We start from the raw sequence: 18474 nt of genomic DNA, 5'->3' as shown, positions 1-18474 counted from the left end.
AAGTTTACCAGTAAGAGGCCAGAACAGTCTACACATGGCATGGCTCTCTGAGTAGCTGAGCCAAAAACAAATTTACTAAACAGCGTAAGCAGTACAGAAAAATATGTGTCTTCCTAGGGTAACTAAATCCTCATGTTATATCTGGACGTCATGTCTGTGACGTCAGGTTAGGATGAGGCAATGAGACAGGCCTTAACTTCTTTTAAGGTCCATCTGACAGTCAAGCCAGCCATTCCCTTATATGGGCATATGTTGAAAGTTTAATAATTAAAAAATAATGATTTATAAAAACCATAGATTGTATAAAACATGGATGTAGTCTCCTGACGTCACCCGTCTGTTTCTGAAACGGAAAATGCAGCACATTGGCAGCCGGCCGTCACGTGACCCTCAGCTGTGCCTCTTATTGAGGGAGCTCCCGATCTTAATATCCTCTAAACAGCCTCATTACAAAAAATTCACCCCCCCTACAGTGAGAGCCGGTAGTAAAGCTAGCGACTGAGACAGGGGACGTTTTTTGAACCAGGCTGTACATAGGTTAATTTCTGCTTCGAAAATGACTTTTTTTGGCTTGGTGTGTATGTGACTTCCGCTACTTCTGGAGCCAGCCTCAAGCTAACACTCGAGAAACAGCAGATTTTAGCACTTCCGCATTGTCTCATATTCTCAGACCAGAGGTTGCTGCTTGGTTTTTGTGTGGATGACAGGCGTAATCGTATAACAACATATGCGGTTTCCCAAATGCTACATGTGGACAAGGCCTAAATCCTCATGTTATATATGGACGTCATTTCTGTGACGTCACGTTAGAATGAGGCAAAGAGGTGGCCCTTTTACTTTAAAAGCCCAACTGTCAGTCAAAGCAGCCATGCCCTTATATGGGCAAATGTTGTAAGTTTAAAAATTCAAAAATAATGATTTATAAAAGCACTTTTGAACCAGGCTGTTAACATGTATTTTTGCTGTAAAAATTATTTTAAAAAAAATCTTGGCTTGGTGTTAATGTGGTTTCTGGTGTTTCTGGAGCCAGTCTCAAGTGGACACTCGAGGAAATGCAGTTTTTAGCACTTCTGCATACTCATAGTCCCTTTCAGTTGGAAGTTGCCACTTTTTTATGGTCATTGTAGCGAAGTTAATGAAAGACCGAGCATACTTTTGCTCTATTAACCACATGGTTAATGCACGCTTGGTGGCTTGGAATGGCGTTACACTCTCAGCCTTTCCCATTTTTTCATGGGTGTTTTAAGCTGGTGGAATCAATTATCAGTAATACTTTTTGGTCAGTTTCATTACCAAAGACACGCTCTTTAAAGGTGTCCTGTACTACATCTTGTTCTGTGGTTTTTAGGTCTAAAAATAGAGAGTGAAATAGAGGAGAAGGTTCCTGGTTCAAATCCCCAGCTGGGCTGGATACACTTTTTATTGCCTATAGATGCAAGAGTGTGCATGAATGGTTGTCTGTCTCCACGTTAGCCCTGTAACAAGCTGACAACCTGTCCAGGATGCAAAATGACGTCTGGGAAAGGCTCCAGCTCCCCATGACTCCAAACAGGTAATAATAAACGGATGGATGGAAAAATGGAACGTTTGATTTTCCACCATTGTCAAGGACAGAAGGAAGAGATTGAAAAGAGGGGAACAGGTGAGAGACAGCTGAGCAGAGGTCAGCTTTCTAATTTTCAGACCTGTCCCTCAGGGTTTCCAGGTGCGTGATCATAAACAACCCGAAGCCAAAGACATACAACACCCACACACTCATCTCAAGATCATTTCTCCTCCTTGTTCCCCACATAAATGCTTTATTCCTCAAAAAGCCTTGTCCAAATATATTCCTTTGGAAGAAAATGTCAAGGAAACTGTAGGAAAAACTGAAATTTAGGGAGTTACATTTTTAAGGTTTGCTGTTTTCATGCCTTCATTTGATTTTTACGAAGTCCAAAGTAATTCATGACGGTCTAATCTAATCAGAACCAATACAGCCTCTTTGGATACTGATTTGCCTTCCCATCAGTCAAAGTAATCTCACACTTAAGCGTCATGCATAAAACAATCTGCAGGATAACTCATACCCGGTCGCTCTGCCGGCCTCGCTGCTTGTCAGAGATAAGTGAATTCTGAATTTGGGAATAGAGGAACGCAAAATGAGCACTTGGCGACTGATATATTCTTCATTTTTCATTCAGCAGTTTTGGGGCAGATGAATTTTTGATATCTTTTAGAAAAAGACTCATTCATCACGCAGTTTAGTTGGCCAGAGGGAAACCAGGATGAGTTTTTGGCGAGACAGACTTATGGGAAACGTCCAGTTATTGAGGCTCATTATCTGGATGATAGAAAACTCCAGTGATGGAGTCGGAGACGGACGGAGGAGAGGGGTGAGCTGAGGCTCTATTAACTTTAAAGTTTTCTATCCATCCTGAAACTTGTAGAACTTTTAAATTGACAGATCAATAAAAGTTTCAAACATCCATCTGCACTTGTGGATGAAGGTGAAGTCATATTAAGTAAGTTTTCTGAACTTATCCTTGAACTCTAGACTCACAGACATCCCACTCAGTCCTCTTACAGCTTCAGTAAGTTTAAAAATACATTTTTCAAACCCTCTTTAACTTACAGAGGGATAAACGTCAGAGTCATCCTCACCAAGAAGTGAAGCAGACCAAAGGAGGAGCAAAGGGTATGAATGTGACACTGACATTCAGTTGAAATTTATTTTAGTAAGGTTACTATATTATAGCTTTATGATGTAAAAGCAGAGCTGGATATGGACTCCAAATGTGCTAATGATGCTAATGAGCCTTCAACACGCGATTACTTAGTGTATCGCTTCTAACTGTGTCTGTGTGTGAGAGCAGACAAAAAAAAAACAAGAGGCAATCTGTCAGCAACAGCAAAGCCTGCTGGGAAATGTGTATCCCATGGGAGGCTGTCAACTGGAGGTAATTCACTTCCTGATTTGCTCTGCACGCGCTCTCTGGATGAAGCAGAAGAGAGTGGGGGGAATCAATCAGAGTGAAAATTAAAGAGGCAATCACATCCTGGTACATTCAGACTGGAGACTCATCCTTCAGCTCCATTACTCACACAGGTAGAGGTTATTGTTATCCACACACCTGGTGACAAATCACATATGACACCTGTAGGAGACTATATGTCAGGAAACACACACACACAAAGAGTCTGAGTTTAATATTCATGTGGAGTCTCTTTGTGACAGGCTAGGGGATGTTCTGTGGCTCACACAAATCCAAGGTGATTAGCAATGTGTTAAATATAAAGTGTGTGTGCGTGTGTGTGTGTCACAAAAGAAACGAAAGAGGGGAGTGCTGTGTAACTGGGAAAACTCCACGTTTGCACAGACCAGAGATGAAAGACTTCCTGCAGCATTTTCATCAATGAATGTGTCAAACCGCAGAGCAATATCGTTTGAATTGCTTTCGTCTGCCTCACTCCACCTCTCTCTTTCTCTCTGCATGACATTTTCCCATGTATATTTCATGTGTGTGTGTCATTGAGCGTGTGTGTGCATATTGCAGGTGTTTATTCACTCTGTGTGTCTCTTTAATGTTTCTGTACTCATTTGTCACGGCACTGGCTGCTTCAGAGGAGATACAGCAGTAGCTACAGTGAGGAGGAAAAGACCATGAACCAGGGTTGGAGTTTATGTTAGATAAACAAAACCAAGCATGGTACCAGATTTTTATCTGTTAGTTATTGCTGCTTTGCACTGAAAGTCCAAATTTCCTACACCACTGCTTGTGGGTGGTGATCTTGCTCACGCTTCACCAAGTTTGACATGTCTGACTCTTTAGCTGCAATTTTTGTTGGCAGGTTTTGCAAACAGGTGATCCATGTCGTAACCATAGACTGTATATAGAGTGGACAGTGTGGTTCCACCATTAACCATTGTACAGTTTTAAAGCCAAAATACCCCCGTCACAGACGCAGCCATTGGTAGCCATTGTTAATTTTTTTTTTTTCAAGAGTCTAATCACTTCTTGACTCAACCTACCAACATATTTTGCAATTCCCAATAAAAAATACACAAGATTGTATATGTTGTCATTGTTAAATGTAACGTATAAATTTGTTTTCAACCTCTTATAACTAATTACATGAAACTTTTCAGAAAAGGAGGACTTGAATACAAGGAAGCCAAATGATATCTTCAAATCACCACAACAATTGGATGTGAGAAACATTTCTACAGGCTGTATTAATTTTTTAAAGTTTGACCACAGCCCATCTGGAATGACTGGGGAGCCGGATTTTTTGGCCTATACTGCAGCCAGTCACCAGGGGGAGCAGTTTTTTGTAGAGACGTCCATATTTTTAAAGTCTATAGTTGTAACTCCTTGATTGTTCAAGATGCTTACTTCAAATTCCAACCTCTATCGGGTTTTTTTTGGTAAGAAACTTTCATTGCTAGGTCCCTTTACCAGATTAAGCTAGCATAGCATTGATAACATCTGACTCAAATAGCATGGTGCTTAGGGTGGTTCAACACAGCAGTGACTTTGTTTTTGTTTTGTGCAGGTTGCACAATTAGATAAACTCAACCTGTTGAAGCACAATTCAGAGGTTGTTGGCTAGCTTAGCTCCTTAAAAGAAGCTAGGCTATTCACCACTGCAGGCTAGGCCATTCTTATCTAGTAATTGAGCTAATTTTAAGAAGGTTCAACTCTTAACATTAATACCTAAAGCCAAAGCAGCAAACAGTGTTGAAAAAAAGAAGCTTAACTAAAAGTGTCAAAAGCTGCAGTTCCTCGGGCATCCACTCAAAGCTGGCTCCAAAAGTTAAATTCGTAACAACACTGGTTAGTTGAACTCATTCCTACTTATTTAACAGTAATTTGAGAAACTGCATTTGTAGCCTTTGGATTGTAGACATAACCAGCTAATGTTCCATCTCTACATGTGCTAACTTGAAATGTACAAGTTAAAGATACAAAACTGACCAGGAACTCAGGTTCTTTCTGTTTTCACTCTGTCAGATCTGCAGACTAGGACAGATTTTACATCACAATTAAGCTTATTTAGCTTATTTCAAGAAAGCCAAACCAACAAATTATCATGTATGCCTAAGCAGCATATTGTGTAAAAGTGGAAAATGCTGCAGTTCCTTGAGCATCCACTTGACGCTGGCTCCAAAGCCAAGTTATCCCTATGAGGTTGCTTTCAGAGATAATATTGCACAGCATCATTTGGCATATTTTTAACTAGAAAAGTTTTGTTAGTGATAGTAAAAACACCAGTTATGACTCTGATTAGCCTAATGGCTAACTCTAGCTATGTCTTTTTAAATAAAAACAGTAATTGAGTAATAGTCGAAGTAACAGTACAAGCATCTTGCCCTGCAAGTTTCTTTGCCCAGACAGGAGGAAAAACAACTTGGCATCAAGTGTAATGGACAGCCTTTGGCACTCACAAAAAAATCAGTCAAAATAAGATAAATATTGACCATGGGCTCAAACCAATCTCTTATCAGTTTTATTCTTAAAAGTTTTAGGATTGAACTTCAAAGCCTGTCACAGTCAAACCCTCGAAAGCATTCACTCTTCCTGCATAACTCCCCCCATACCCTCCAGCGTAGCCTGCGCCCTAACCACATAATGACATTAGCATTTGGAGCCCTCTCCTCTCCACATCTTATCTACTTCAAAAGCAAGCGCTTCATTAACTACTGCCATCTATCAGAGGGAAAGGAGCCGCTTGGAATGTGTGTGTGTGAGTGTGTGTCCACAACACTTTCAGAGTTATGTGGGGTCACAGACTTGTAGATTAGTGTGACAGACTGGACGTCACACCTCTCGCTCTGTCGTTCAGCTCCACTTAGGATCAACATACTTTTTTGCTTCTTCAGGACCCAAAACAACACTCAGCAGACCAGGAAGTGTTTCAAATCCACTTATGATGAAGCCAACAAAGGGAAAGGTCATGAAGGAATTAAATTAAGGAGAAATTCCCAGCACCACTCCACTGGTAATGGATTTAGCACATTAATGACATGAATTACGTCTTTCATTACGTGCTTATGGAACAAGCCACAACAGCAGAGACTGACACTGAGAAGGATTATAACTGTTTGAGTTTTTCTAACTAGAGGATTCAAGACTTATCCTGTTCAGAATGTCAGTTTGTTATTGCTCTAAGAAGAAAACATAACACTCTTGACCTTTTGAAAATGCAACTTGAGCAGAATGCATTTCTTTTAAATACATGAAAATATAAAAGAGTATATACAAAGTTGTCCTTGTTGAAATAACAAACAAAAAAGTTTCCTAGCAAAAAAAAAATCCTTCCGAACAGCCTTGAGCACATTGTGTTGCCACCCCCACGCCAGACGTGTAATTAAAAACAAACCAAAACTCCAAAGGTCTACTCCAGCCAAATGCTGATCCAAGTCCTGCAACCAAATGTTAAATCTCTCAAGTCTGTACTGCCAAATCCTGCCAGCCTGGCAATGATACTGCTTACTGGCCAATTGTAGACCGCTTGATCTGCTTTGGGAGGACAAAACTATTTTTAGATGCTCACACAGAGTCGGGAAGACGAGCAATTTTACAGCTCAGATTTACTACAAGAGGCGTACACCATGTAATATACTTCCAAAAAATTACAGCACCCTAGAGTTTGATTTATTCTAACTTATTTTCTGTTAGCTATAACAACTTTTCGATTTTAGCTGATGTGTGCTAACCTGTTAGCTTAAAATTCTAAGTAAGGGTTCTGGTTCTTTCTGTCTCCACTCAGTCTCCCTCATCACACTAATGACTAGGCTGCACTGTTTGCCAAGTCCAATCTTCTCTTTGTCATCAGAAGTGTAAAAACATCAGATTTCCACAGTCAGACAAAGCATAGCATGATTTTGTCCATGTTTGCAACACAGAAACAGCGACAGTCAATGTATCGCTGGGATTTAGCATTGATACAGTACTTTTCAACGATAACTGATTTCCCTCCAAATTTGACTCACTGTGCCACTGCTTCATGACCCCTCAGGGGGGCGCTAATGCAGCTAATCCAACACTTTAGCTTTTAAAGATATTATGCAATCTGAGAGTAATCACATATCATGATGTATCTGTGATGATGTCTCAAATAATCAACTTGTAAGTGGTTTAAGTATGCACCCCCTGTTTAAAATACGGATGAGTCAGGATTTCCGAATGCTGGATTAAATGTTGAAAAGTTAAGAGTAATTTAATTTTTTTTTTTTTTTGCAACAGTAGTTTTCCCTAAAATACCCATCTTAAATTCTCCCATTAAAGGCTCAAAAAATCCAGTCCCTAAACAAAAATCATGCAGTTCATGAGTTACCACAGCACTCTGTAACTATGTTTATAGTGGGAAATGTCTTGGTTTGGTTTGTGTTGTGTCAAATCATGTCATGACATGTTGTAGCGTGTCAAACTGTGTTGTAAGATACCCTGTGATTCCCAATCATTGCATGATGAACTTGTTTTCTTTTCTGACCAACGTTATCTGCTTTAAACAGAAAATGACCAGAGGTTCATTTTGTGACACAGATGGACTGGTGAGTTTGCAACTTCTTGCATCCCAGTGTGACTTGCACTGGTTTTAAACGCAACTCAGTTCAAAGTAGTTAGGAAAAAAATCACTCCCATACAGTGTGGGTAATAAAATAAAGTACTCAGACCTCATCTGGTTTTCAAACCAGGGTGTAAACATGTTTATTATGTTTATAGTTGTTATGACATTTCTGCAGCCAGCCTCTAGGTGAACCTTGAGGAACTGCAGTTTTAGCATTTTCACATGGGATTCATATTTTAGAGCTCCCCTCAGTCCTGGCAACCAGAGAAGCCACCACCATTTGTCGATTATGTTATGGTTTCATTTTTGCAAGGCACTGTTTTAACCTGTTGTTGTGAATGCAGCAGGTGAGTGTGTTCACATGCAGATTTTTTGGATGTGACTTGAGCCCATGCAGTGAGTTCCAGTACAGAGTCTTGTCTGTTTGTGTTGCAGTGGGCTTAAAGATCAAGGCCATTCAGTATTTGATTTGGCTTTGACCTTATTTTAAAATAATTTCACCAGATTATCTGAATCTTTTAGTGACATTATTTGCTGTTGATGAGACAAAGTCTATGTAAATCATGTCATGAAATGAGCAGGTGTTTTTTGCAAATTAGAATTACAGAAACCGTCTTTTTTTCATAATCTTGCAAACTGTCATAACATCCTGGCTTTCAAAACCAGTCTGAGACAGAAGCTTACTTTTTGGGGGGCCACAGTGTCAACAGGCAGAGGTGGAATGTTAAGGAATTCCTGTATGCGGTTTGATTTGATAGGATGTAGGTATAATCAAGTTGTCTCTTGCATCATTTTGTAGGAGAGACCAAGTTTCTGTTTTTAACTGTTTTTATCTTTATTTTCTTTACATGTACTTTACAGTTATGTCTTTATTTTGTATATTTGTTTTTTTTTTAACTTGCTTTTTATCTTTGTTTACTTTGTAAAATAAAATAAAGTTTCATTATTATTATTATTATTATTATTATTATTATTATTATTATTATTATTATTATTATTATTATCATTATTATCATGATTTTATTACTATTATTGTTGGTGTGCGGTCTTGACCAACCAAAATCAAGTATCAGAAACAAGCAATTAACCAGAGGCAGAGCTGCCATGTTACTTACGACAAATTGACACTGCTTAAGTGCTAATCTACAAGCATCATATACATTACAATAAGCTAAAATAAATTTAAAAAATGCTTTAATTCCCTCTAACTATGATTTTCACAGATTCAATCATCCCAACCTTCAGGTTGTGTTTTTTCTGTCTCACTTCATCACTCCTTTTCCCAGCACGACGCTCCCATTGCTCATAAATCTCAGGTTGTTACAGGTAATAGGGCAGAAGCAGTTCTCAGAAGAGCCATAGATTCCCTGAATTCCCCATTCGCCACCGTAAACCAGCTCTGGTGTTGCGCCCAGAGGCATGATGGGTAAAAGATGTTTCCACATGTGATAACAGATGTAGAGCGGCAGGAGATGTGTGTGTGCGTGACAGAGGAAGACAGAGAAAGGGATGGACAAAGAGGCATTTTGATAAGTTAGGGGGCAGAGGGAGGAGAAAACGATAAAGGGTGACAGCAGGGATGGACAGAAAGGAGAAGAGGAGGAGAGGAGGAGAGAGATGGCTGAGTAGTGGAGCGAGGGATGGAGAGGACGCCAGGGAGAGATAGTGACAGAGAATCCAGGGCACCAGATGGAGGGAGAGAGACAGAGGGCGCAAGAAGAAGAGATTTAAGATGAAAAACAAAGATTTATACTGTGGAAGGAACAAAGAGAGACTGAGGCTTAAAGAGAAACAGAGAGCGGTTTTGTGTGAGTATGAAGGTCTCACTTTCTTGGCAGGTTGCTGCAGCAGTGTTTGGCTCAGACCCTAATGGAGATGTAAGAAGCCCCTGAGTTTAATCACACACAGACACACACACACACTCTTTTCTCACACCTTCATCCCCTCTCTCATCAGTCTGGCTCCAGACAAACTCAATGCACCGGCGCCGCTGTTGAACCCTGAACTAAAACAAAAATTGATGGCCAGAGATTCAGTGAATGACTCCTGCTGCACACAGAGCAACAACACATGAAGGCTCAGCGTGACACCATGTTTTCAGGATGTTTGCAGGATGTTTTCACACACTGTCCCTGTGGCCAAAAAGAGGCAGACCTGAAGTGCAAAACACTCAAGAATAAGAGTTTTGTTTGTTGCAAATTCAAATGTTCATCTGTATTCCTCTCACAGTCTCAACAGCTGCTCAGGCCATCATCGTTTTCACATTATTTGAAGAGTTTTCTAATACACAATCCAAGAGCTAACGTTAAGTAAAGTAGAAGATCTTTACAGGACCAGCAAAATAAAAGAGGTGCTAAAGCAAAAAAAGGTCAATAACCCATATTTACTGATATCAATATTGCTAAAAAAAAAACAAAAAAAACAATCTGAGATGATGTTTCAAGGTAGTTCAGGTTCAGAGAGATAGAGTGGCACTATCGTTAGGAAAGACGACCACGGAGAGTATCAGAGGATGGAGCGCCCAAGACAAACTTGATCAAAAAAGTATGTTTTGTCTGTTTTTTGGGATCAAAAACAGGAAGAAGAGAGTCCACTCTTCTCAAGTAGTTTTGGTTTTTACATTGTCATAAAAAAACAATATTATTTGGATCTTGAAAGATCATTCAAGATGCTTTGAAAATGTCGGCAGCCAATGAGTAAATATCGGCCCACTTTTACACGTTGACCGGTGCCAATATTGTTAAAAAAATGACCAACATCATCCAATACCGATATGTATACTGATATATTGTGCATCACTAAAAATTATACTTGAAAATAATTCAAAAAGACCTACATTTTATTTTAAGTGACTTCAAATAAACTTCAATTAACTTTTTTAAAAGAATTTGTAGCATATTTAAATGTCAGAAAACTCAAATTTGAGTTAATCTGATAGGTGTTGTGGATAAAAGTTTTGAGAAAGTTTGTTTAAAAGATTTTAAGTGAACCCGGACCCCTACACTGCCTTTCTGCCTGGATTAGTCAGCTTGTATAGCACCAGTAGGTCTGATTTATGTGAACACGTTCTGGGTAAATGTCTGGCAACTGTGTTTTAAGTCGTTGGTAGATTTTACAATAGCTAGATCAACTGTTAGCATGGTAAAATACAAGTATGTAAAACAAACCCTGTATCTTTAAGAGCTGATGCTAATGATTTTTTTAGCCCATTAAAAATTAATACTGTCTGTTAATTATAAAATACCTTGATACTCAGAGGACAGTTTGTCACAGTAAATCCAGAATAAAATAGCAGAATAAAGATGCTCATAATGTGTGTTTGTGTGTGTTTGTTTCTTCTTTTTGTATTCTTATGAGGACCAAGCTTTGTTTTAAAATCTTTCTCTTGGGGCCGTTTTTGCTTCTGAACATTTTTCAAAGTCCTGACAAACAAAATGCTCTGATTAACTCTTATGGCCCAAATATAGCTCAGCAAAGAACTTACTGAGTGTTGTACTCACAACATACTTAAGACATGAACGTGTGTGTGGTCCTTGTATTTCTCCGTAATATGATTTGTATTCCCTGCAGATAACCTTTGACCTGACATCTACCACCACATGGAGCTCTTTGATCCTCCATCAGCTGACACTGCTCCTGCTCCCCCAAACACACACACACACACACATGCACACACACAATTTGGATAATACTACTGGTTATGCAAGGACAGCAGTTATGTCATACTGGGACTCACAAACCCACCCCCACACACATACAAAGACGCAAGCTGCCAGACTTCTGGAGACGTTTCTCAGTCTTCTGATTCGCTGTTTCCGGAAACAGAGAGCTTAAGTGCTGTGGCTGTGAAAAAACTTGGGAAAAATAAACAGAGTTTAGTGAGTTTCTTTCTGGCACTTCATTCTTGCTGGACAAAACTGACAGCAGTCACTGTGCTACAGACACACACACACACACACACACACTCACACTCACAGAGAGAACCTCACGCTGAGCTGCTTAGAGACTCCAACATAAGCAGGGGAAGACATCAGGAAACACTCACAGGGGCGACCGCCGGCGAGAATACCAATTAAAACAGTCTATACACAAGTGTGTGCTTCAGTGTGTGGGTCTCCTCTGGGAGTCACTAAACTCCACTTAAAGGGTGTTTGTTTGCAGAGGGATGGGAGTAAGAACACACACACACACACACACACACACAGAGCCTAAAATCAAGAGGGGCTTCCCCTGAACGTTATTGAGCCGAGGGACCAGTGACCATCTGCTGCATCGTGACTCATTCTCCCAATAAGTGTATCCGCTTCAATCAGCATCACTCCATCACAGCCTGTGCGCTGTCACACACACCACACACACTTTCATCTTCACTTCAGACAATGCGCACAATGTGCTGAGAATCATAAAAGACTGCATCATAAATGTCTCATCACTGTTATGATTATTCTGTGTCACTGTATGGTTTGCAAAAAAGTCAAAAGCAGCTGTAAGTGGGCACAGGCCCTAAATTTGCGGAGAATGGAGAAGTGCATGTAAAAACTGTCTTGTACGAGTCAGCAATAAAGTGCAATGATGTATCTGAGCTATGGGAGCTTTATTAAACCAAAAGACTTTAGTGAACCATAATGAATATATTAACACAACAGCGCGGAGACAAATGCTCAGATTCCTGTTATTTCTTGCAGGGTGTAATTTTGTAACAGCTTGCACCGGCTTTGAATTAAATATAATGAATGACTCAAGAGACAGTCTGGGTTGAGATGCAATGCATTCTGGTCTGTTCAGATTTCTATTTGCAAAGATATCAGAACCTCTGGTCCTTTTTGGACAGTTGTTGTATCAATGTAAACAGTCTGGAAGGAAGAGTGATGGATGCAAGTAGCAGACGTTTATTGTCTGTTTTATGCAAATCACAGGTAATTTGTAAGCAAGACTGAAATTTGAAAAGCACTCAAAGAGCGCAGACCTCTGCCAAGCATACTGTGATTGTCATGCAATACTTAAGTCCTACTTTAATGTTATACTCCCTTTCAGCAGACTGTCTGCTACAATTTGGTATTAGTTGCAGGTTTGTACGATAATTTGTTCCCTGACAGTGTTGAAAATTATGATGACCCAGAACATATTTCATATTCTGGATCTTAGTATCCAGAATATTGCCAGGATCTGGATTGTACTCTTACATCTGTCAGAAATTATGGTGACCTTGTCTTGTTTTGTTTTGCAAAGCGATCTGACCATTTATCGTGGAGTTATATACAGATATGGTGAAATGGCCCTATCTCACAATGATAAAGAATCCTTTAAAAAAAAAAACCTGGATCCAGACGGTGATCCGGATCACCTCCAAAATTTAACCTATGAGGTAAATTAGTGCTAACACGCACAAATGCATAGCTAAGATGTAATTTTGTAAACTCGCAATATACACCACAAAAAATACTAAAAACACACTAACATCCAAGTATCAAAAGAAATATTCCAGTGTGAGAGGTTATAACAGTCCCTCATCTTTCTGACACACAGTCACCATGTGCATTGTGGGTCATCTACAACCAAATATGACCCATTAAACTGCAATGAGATCACCCAGTATTGATTTTCCACTGAGCACGTGTGTGCAAAACACTCCCCCAAGCACCACAAAACTGCAGCATTACAGCCGGGGGATCATCTCCTCTACATCCTGTACTTATCCGTATGTGTGTGTGTGTGTGTGTGTGTACAGTGTGTGTGTCCATGTTCATGTCCCACTTGGCTCTTTTAGTGGGATACTTTGGGCGAAAAAGAGGGACCTCATGACTTTGGAATGCTGTGAATGGCTCAGAGGCCGTAAGATGGGAAACTATGCATTGATTCCCGGTGATCATTCCCACAACATTAGCCTGCGCACACTCCTCCGCCATGACCCTTCTGTTGACTCACTCATCTGCTACAGTACAAATATTCCTCTATTAGAAGGAGCCTCACACAACAGATCACTCTCACACACACACATGCAGATGTGCAGATGGTGTTAGACAGTCATCCCCTCATGGACCAATATTTCCACCCTATAAAAACCAAGTGTGTGTAAAACAGTCGACATATATACAGCTTTTTCCACCCATAATGCATCTGTGTGGCCTCAGCTCGACCCTCTGTGTCTGTTTGCTTCTTTAATTTTGTTCTGCAGTCTGTCCAATCTGAATTTCTCTTTGCTGTGTCATTCTTTAATCCCTTCAAAGAGCTCGAGTTAATTCAGCGTTCTGTAAATAATCCCTGTCCTTCGTACAATTCCATTAAACACTAATTTGAAACGCAAACACGCTAAGCAACATGCTGTTTACAGAGATATGTACAGTGACAACACAGGTGTTTGGGTTTGGATAAATCCCTTTTATCAGCAGAGATTAGCGGCATGAAGGACAAACTGAGTATTTACACAAGGAAAAGTGTCAAGATGAAAGTGTAATTCAGTTATCAGGATGATAACAACACAGATTATGTTGCTTTTGATGCAGGTTCAACATTAATCTTCAGCTGCAGATATGACATGAAAATGATTGACTACAATTCATTCAATATGTATGCAAGAGCAGAAGAGTCGATTCTGGATCAAATTCTAAATTAAATGACGTATGTGTGCGAGATGCTGTTAAAAGCCAATTAGTGTTAAGATTTCCAGATGACCTTGAAAGTTTGCACTTCTTCTTTGCACAAATCTAGATTGTGATGCATTATCTTGGCGAACTTGTTAGTAAATTGAAAGAAAATCAGATTCTTTGTTTTATACTGGCTAAGTAGTGCATTGAGCCAAAAGCTAAAAAATATATGGAAGTGCTAAAAACTGCAGTTCCTCGAATGTTAGCTTGTTGCAGAAACATCAGAAACGAAACCTACACCACGCCAAAAGAGCTGATCTTTACAGTAAGAATAAAACATATTTATAGTCTGGCCCAACTCTATTTGCAAACACCATACAGGAAGTGATTTTTTTTTTATAGTTTTGTCCATATGAGGGCATAGCTAACTTAGCCATCTTCAAAGATGCTAAAAACCCACTCCTTTGCCTAATCCAAACTCAAACAAAGCTAAGTTGAGTTGAGTGTTTCCCATATAGCCACTGTCAGCAATTAGCCCAAAACTCTGTATCAGATACAAATGGATGACATCACCAACAGTATGTCTAAATTTTACACAGTCTCTGATGCTAACATGGTCACAACTACAACTCTTAGACGCTGAAGTTACAAAAGTTACAGCCTAGTTTGCGCTTCTGGATCAAATCGGAGCTGTAACATACACCAGAGTTTGGTGTATCCTATATGGGTACTGCCCCCTAGTGTTTTGGAGGGGTATTTCAAAACAATGTGGATACTCTGATGTAACAAAGTATGTAGTACTCACAACGGTGGTAAGTGTTCACTATGTCCATCATTTACCTTATTAGAAATAATGATGGGCTCACAGTTGAGGTTAATGATGTCATAACTTTTCAAGCTATGTAGAAATTAAAATTCTGATCAGAAAATGGAAGCCACCTTGGTTGACTTTAAAGTAATTCACTGTATCTAAAGCTGGTATCTAAAGCTGGTGTCACACAGCAGAGACACAACCACATTATAGACTGTACAGTTATTACTTAATATGGAATCAGGACACTGCTTTCATGCGAAAGCCTACTTCTCTTTTCATATTAAAAACGTAATGTGGGAACTGACTAAAAGATATGCATGAAACCAACTTCCTCTCCATTTCTCCCTCCCATCTCAACAATCTCTAACCTCTGAGAGGAAATCCAGTGAGTTCAAAGAGGAACAGAAACACAAAAATGTGCCCGAGCAACATAATATTTCGCACTCAAACCACACTTGGTGTAAGCATGAGCTCTTGACCACTTATTGACACCTGCTGGGGTTTTATTTTTACTTTTTTCTTGGACCTGAAAGGATAATAAGGTCTGCAGAAATAATCATTAACAGCCATTTTAAGTACTTTTTCTTGTTTTGAAAAAGTGCATCAACTCAAAGTCTTTATGTATCTTCTACTCAGACGTAAGCCACTGATCCGCCCTGAAACACAGCTTTATGAGTCCTCCTGGCTTAGTGCTTGAGCCACCGGCATCCTCCCTGCCGGCATGCGACCTCAGCCCGGTCGTGACTTTGCTCTACGGCCTGAGGCGGTACTCCACCCTGATGCCCCCAGCCTTTGATCTCCAAAATCACCTGGCTCCGCCGCACCCTTCAGCTGAGGGAGGGTGAGGCTGCAGGGGCGGGAGGAGGGGGACAATAATAACCTCAGCAGTTGTTCACGCAGGCTGGAGTGAAGCTTCTGGGCTTTGAATTTGGAAGGAGGACGCTTCAGAAGGTTTAGTTGTGGGGCTTTCATCGTCAGATAATGTGCTGATTATTCTCTTAATTAATCTTTAAAGCTCCTCTGAGTTTTTTTCTGTTCTTTTCGGCAATGAAATAGACTGAATTTAACACTCATGTCTCTTTATGACCTACAAAAGCAAAATAACAAGAACAAAGATTGTGGACTTCTTTGCTTTTATTTAGGCAGTCTTACACCTGGGGGTAGGTGTCAGCCAAGGTGATAGACCTCATACTTCCTTCAACAATTCCCACAGTAAAGATTCTTGATCCATTTGGCTGTAAAAAAGTAAGCAGGATAGGATTTTGACAGTGCAGATCAGCAAAGACAGATTTTGAACTGGGGGCGCCAAAATCAACACAAATCAAATGTCTTCACAGGAGCTTTAAGTCTTCAAAAAATACAAATAAAAGCAGGACGAAAATTATGTCTGCCAATCAGTAATAGAGTAAAAAATTATATAAATTAATTTGACTTTTAGAAAGAAAGCAGGTTGGATCTTGATGGGACAGATCAGCAACAAACAGATTTTTCCACAGGGGGTGCCAAAATTAACACAGACTTAAAATTTCTCACAGGAGCTTTAAGTCTAAGAATAACAGTTAAAAAATCAAGGCCTTTGTTATCTTTTTTCCTATTTCTTCTTCGATCAAACAACAGCCCTAGAGGAAGAGTCGTCACCAATTGGTATAAACGCCAAAAGTAGCTAATTGTCACATTTATGAAGCTAACACCTGACCTGTCTGTTTCCGCAAACAAGTGAACGTATACAACAATTCTTAAAATAGCTGTCAGGTTTTGTATTTTTTTCCCCACAGAGAAATGTTTTTATCTTTTACAACTTTCTGAAAAGGCTCATTTTTACTTCCAGTTAGAACCTTTTTTAAATGTCGGCTATTAGCCAACCAAATCACTATGAGCTTAAATTGGTTGAGATATTCAATAGAAAATTGGTATTCATGTTTACAATGATCCCTCTAATTTTCTGTAATTGAAAGGAAACTGGTGTGTGATGCCAGTGGTTTCACAAATGCAAAAAAAAAACAGCTGCAGATTTCTGCCAAATCCACATCAGCTTTTCAGGAAATCCATGTTTGTTTATTGTTTGCCTTCTGGCACCATGAATGGAGAGCTGGTTCGCAGCCAACTTGGACATCCTGCACGTCACGCCTTCCCGGCATCATGTGAACAGACACAGAGCCAAACAGAACACCACAGCAATGCCCCTCCACGATCAATGTGCTGATATCATGAAAGGGAAGAGTAACTTATGTGCCACAAAGAGACAGGAGAGTCTGGTGGTTGCTGTGCTGCTGGTGCATAGAAGAAGACACTTTCAAGACACTCAGAGGGGTTATAAATACATGCATCTTATCTGGCGTCCTCACGTTGAGGAAATCAGCATCATGACAGCTGTCAGAGCTGTGAATCTGAGGGTACTATCTGTTCTTTTGGTGCTCACTGAGGCAACAACACTGGGACACAGAGAGGACAGTGAAGGGAAGACTACACCAGTCACATTCTGATAAATTCTGTCACATATGCACAGTGCATATGTGGCCTGCACAATGTGCTTCATACAACTCAGTAGACTTTGCATAACACACTTCCTCTCCCTTCTTGTCTAATGCAGCATGTTGCACCAATCACACACTGGGGACATCTTATTTTGAAAGGGGTTCACATGAATATTGTGCACTCATCTCAGCAGGAGGGAGAAGTGAAGATGAGGGTAGAGTATTGTTTCTCTGGCTCATTTCTAGTGCACTGACCTATGATGGGGTTATAATTCTGCAGCATGGGGAACCCCACAGGAGCTCCCCCAGGGGCTCCCCATGCACTGTAGCGGTCATGGGAAAGAGATGACAGCGTTTCTTACCTCAGGAGGTTCGGCAGAGGGATGGAGCCGGAGCCTGACCCCAGAATCCCTTTCTTCCCACTCAACAATTTCTCCACCAGGGCCACGTTCCCGGTCCGGGCGGCTTCCAGCAGCTCCTGCTCCTTCCCCATCCCGGTCACAAGTTTGCAACGACGGGGTGATGAAAATCCGACAAATCTCCCATAAATCCTCCTCCCCTTCGACCCCTTTTTCCTTTACTGAGTGGAGTGGGAAAGCATCTGAAAGAGCTCCTCTCACTGCATGCTGCTGCTGACGGATGTAATAGGTGTTATTGATGCTGCAGTCAGAGCAGGTTTGACGTGCAGTGCTCCACTGGTGCCGTAAAACCTCGGTTCATTCACACGCTCCGCGCCGTAGCCTCCTTCCGAGTGAGCCCGCTGACGTGCACTACTCCCCGGTGTAACCTCCGCGCAAACAAGCGCAGCAGGGGGAACGGAGAAGCTCCAGAAAACGTAACTGTGAAGTAAATAGTCACACTGTGTTCGGGTAGAAAAAAAAAAAGAAAAAGAAAAAAAAACTAACTCCTTCCCAGGCCGAACAGAAACTCCTGACTGGTCTGAAGCTCCAGTCGCTGGAAGGCGGGGGTGAAACCTTGTGCGCCTCCACGCCAAGCTCTCCAGCCCCGCTGTACTCTCCACCTCTTCGCCGTGAACCTACCGCACTGG

At 40.6% G+C, this 18474-nt stretch overlaps 1 protein-coding gene across 3 annotated transcripts in view; it reads right to left on the bottom strand.

The window, feature by feature from the left end:
• anks1b (ankyrin repeat and sterile alpha motif domain containing 1B) overlaps positions 1 to 18474 on the bottom strand; it is a 276356-nt gene extending 257882 nt beyond the window's left edge. Inside the window, exon 1 of one of the 3 annotated variants that reach the window (XM_074698643.1) lies at positions 17789 to 18474. In XM_074698643.1, the coding sequence (XP_074554744.1) occupies positions 17789 to 17919 (131 nt within the window). In that variant the 5' untranslated portion in view covers positions 17920 to 18474. The remainder of the gene's footprint in view (positions 1 to 17788) is intronic. The other 2 variants (XM_074698642.1, XM_074698641.1) reach the window with 2 other exon arrangements.

This window comes from Halichoeres trimaculatus, unplaced genomic scaffold (genome assembly GCF_033239565.1).
Source record: "Halichoeres trimaculatus isolate MK-OKI-2021-1 unplaced genomic scaffold, fHalTri1.1 fHalTri1_scaffold_21, whole genome shotgun sequence".
NCBI lineage: Eukaryota > Metazoa > Chordata > Actinopteri > Labriformes > Labridae > Halichoeres > Halichoeres trimaculatus.
This window is presented reverse-complemented; position numbering and strand designations above follow the sequence as displayed.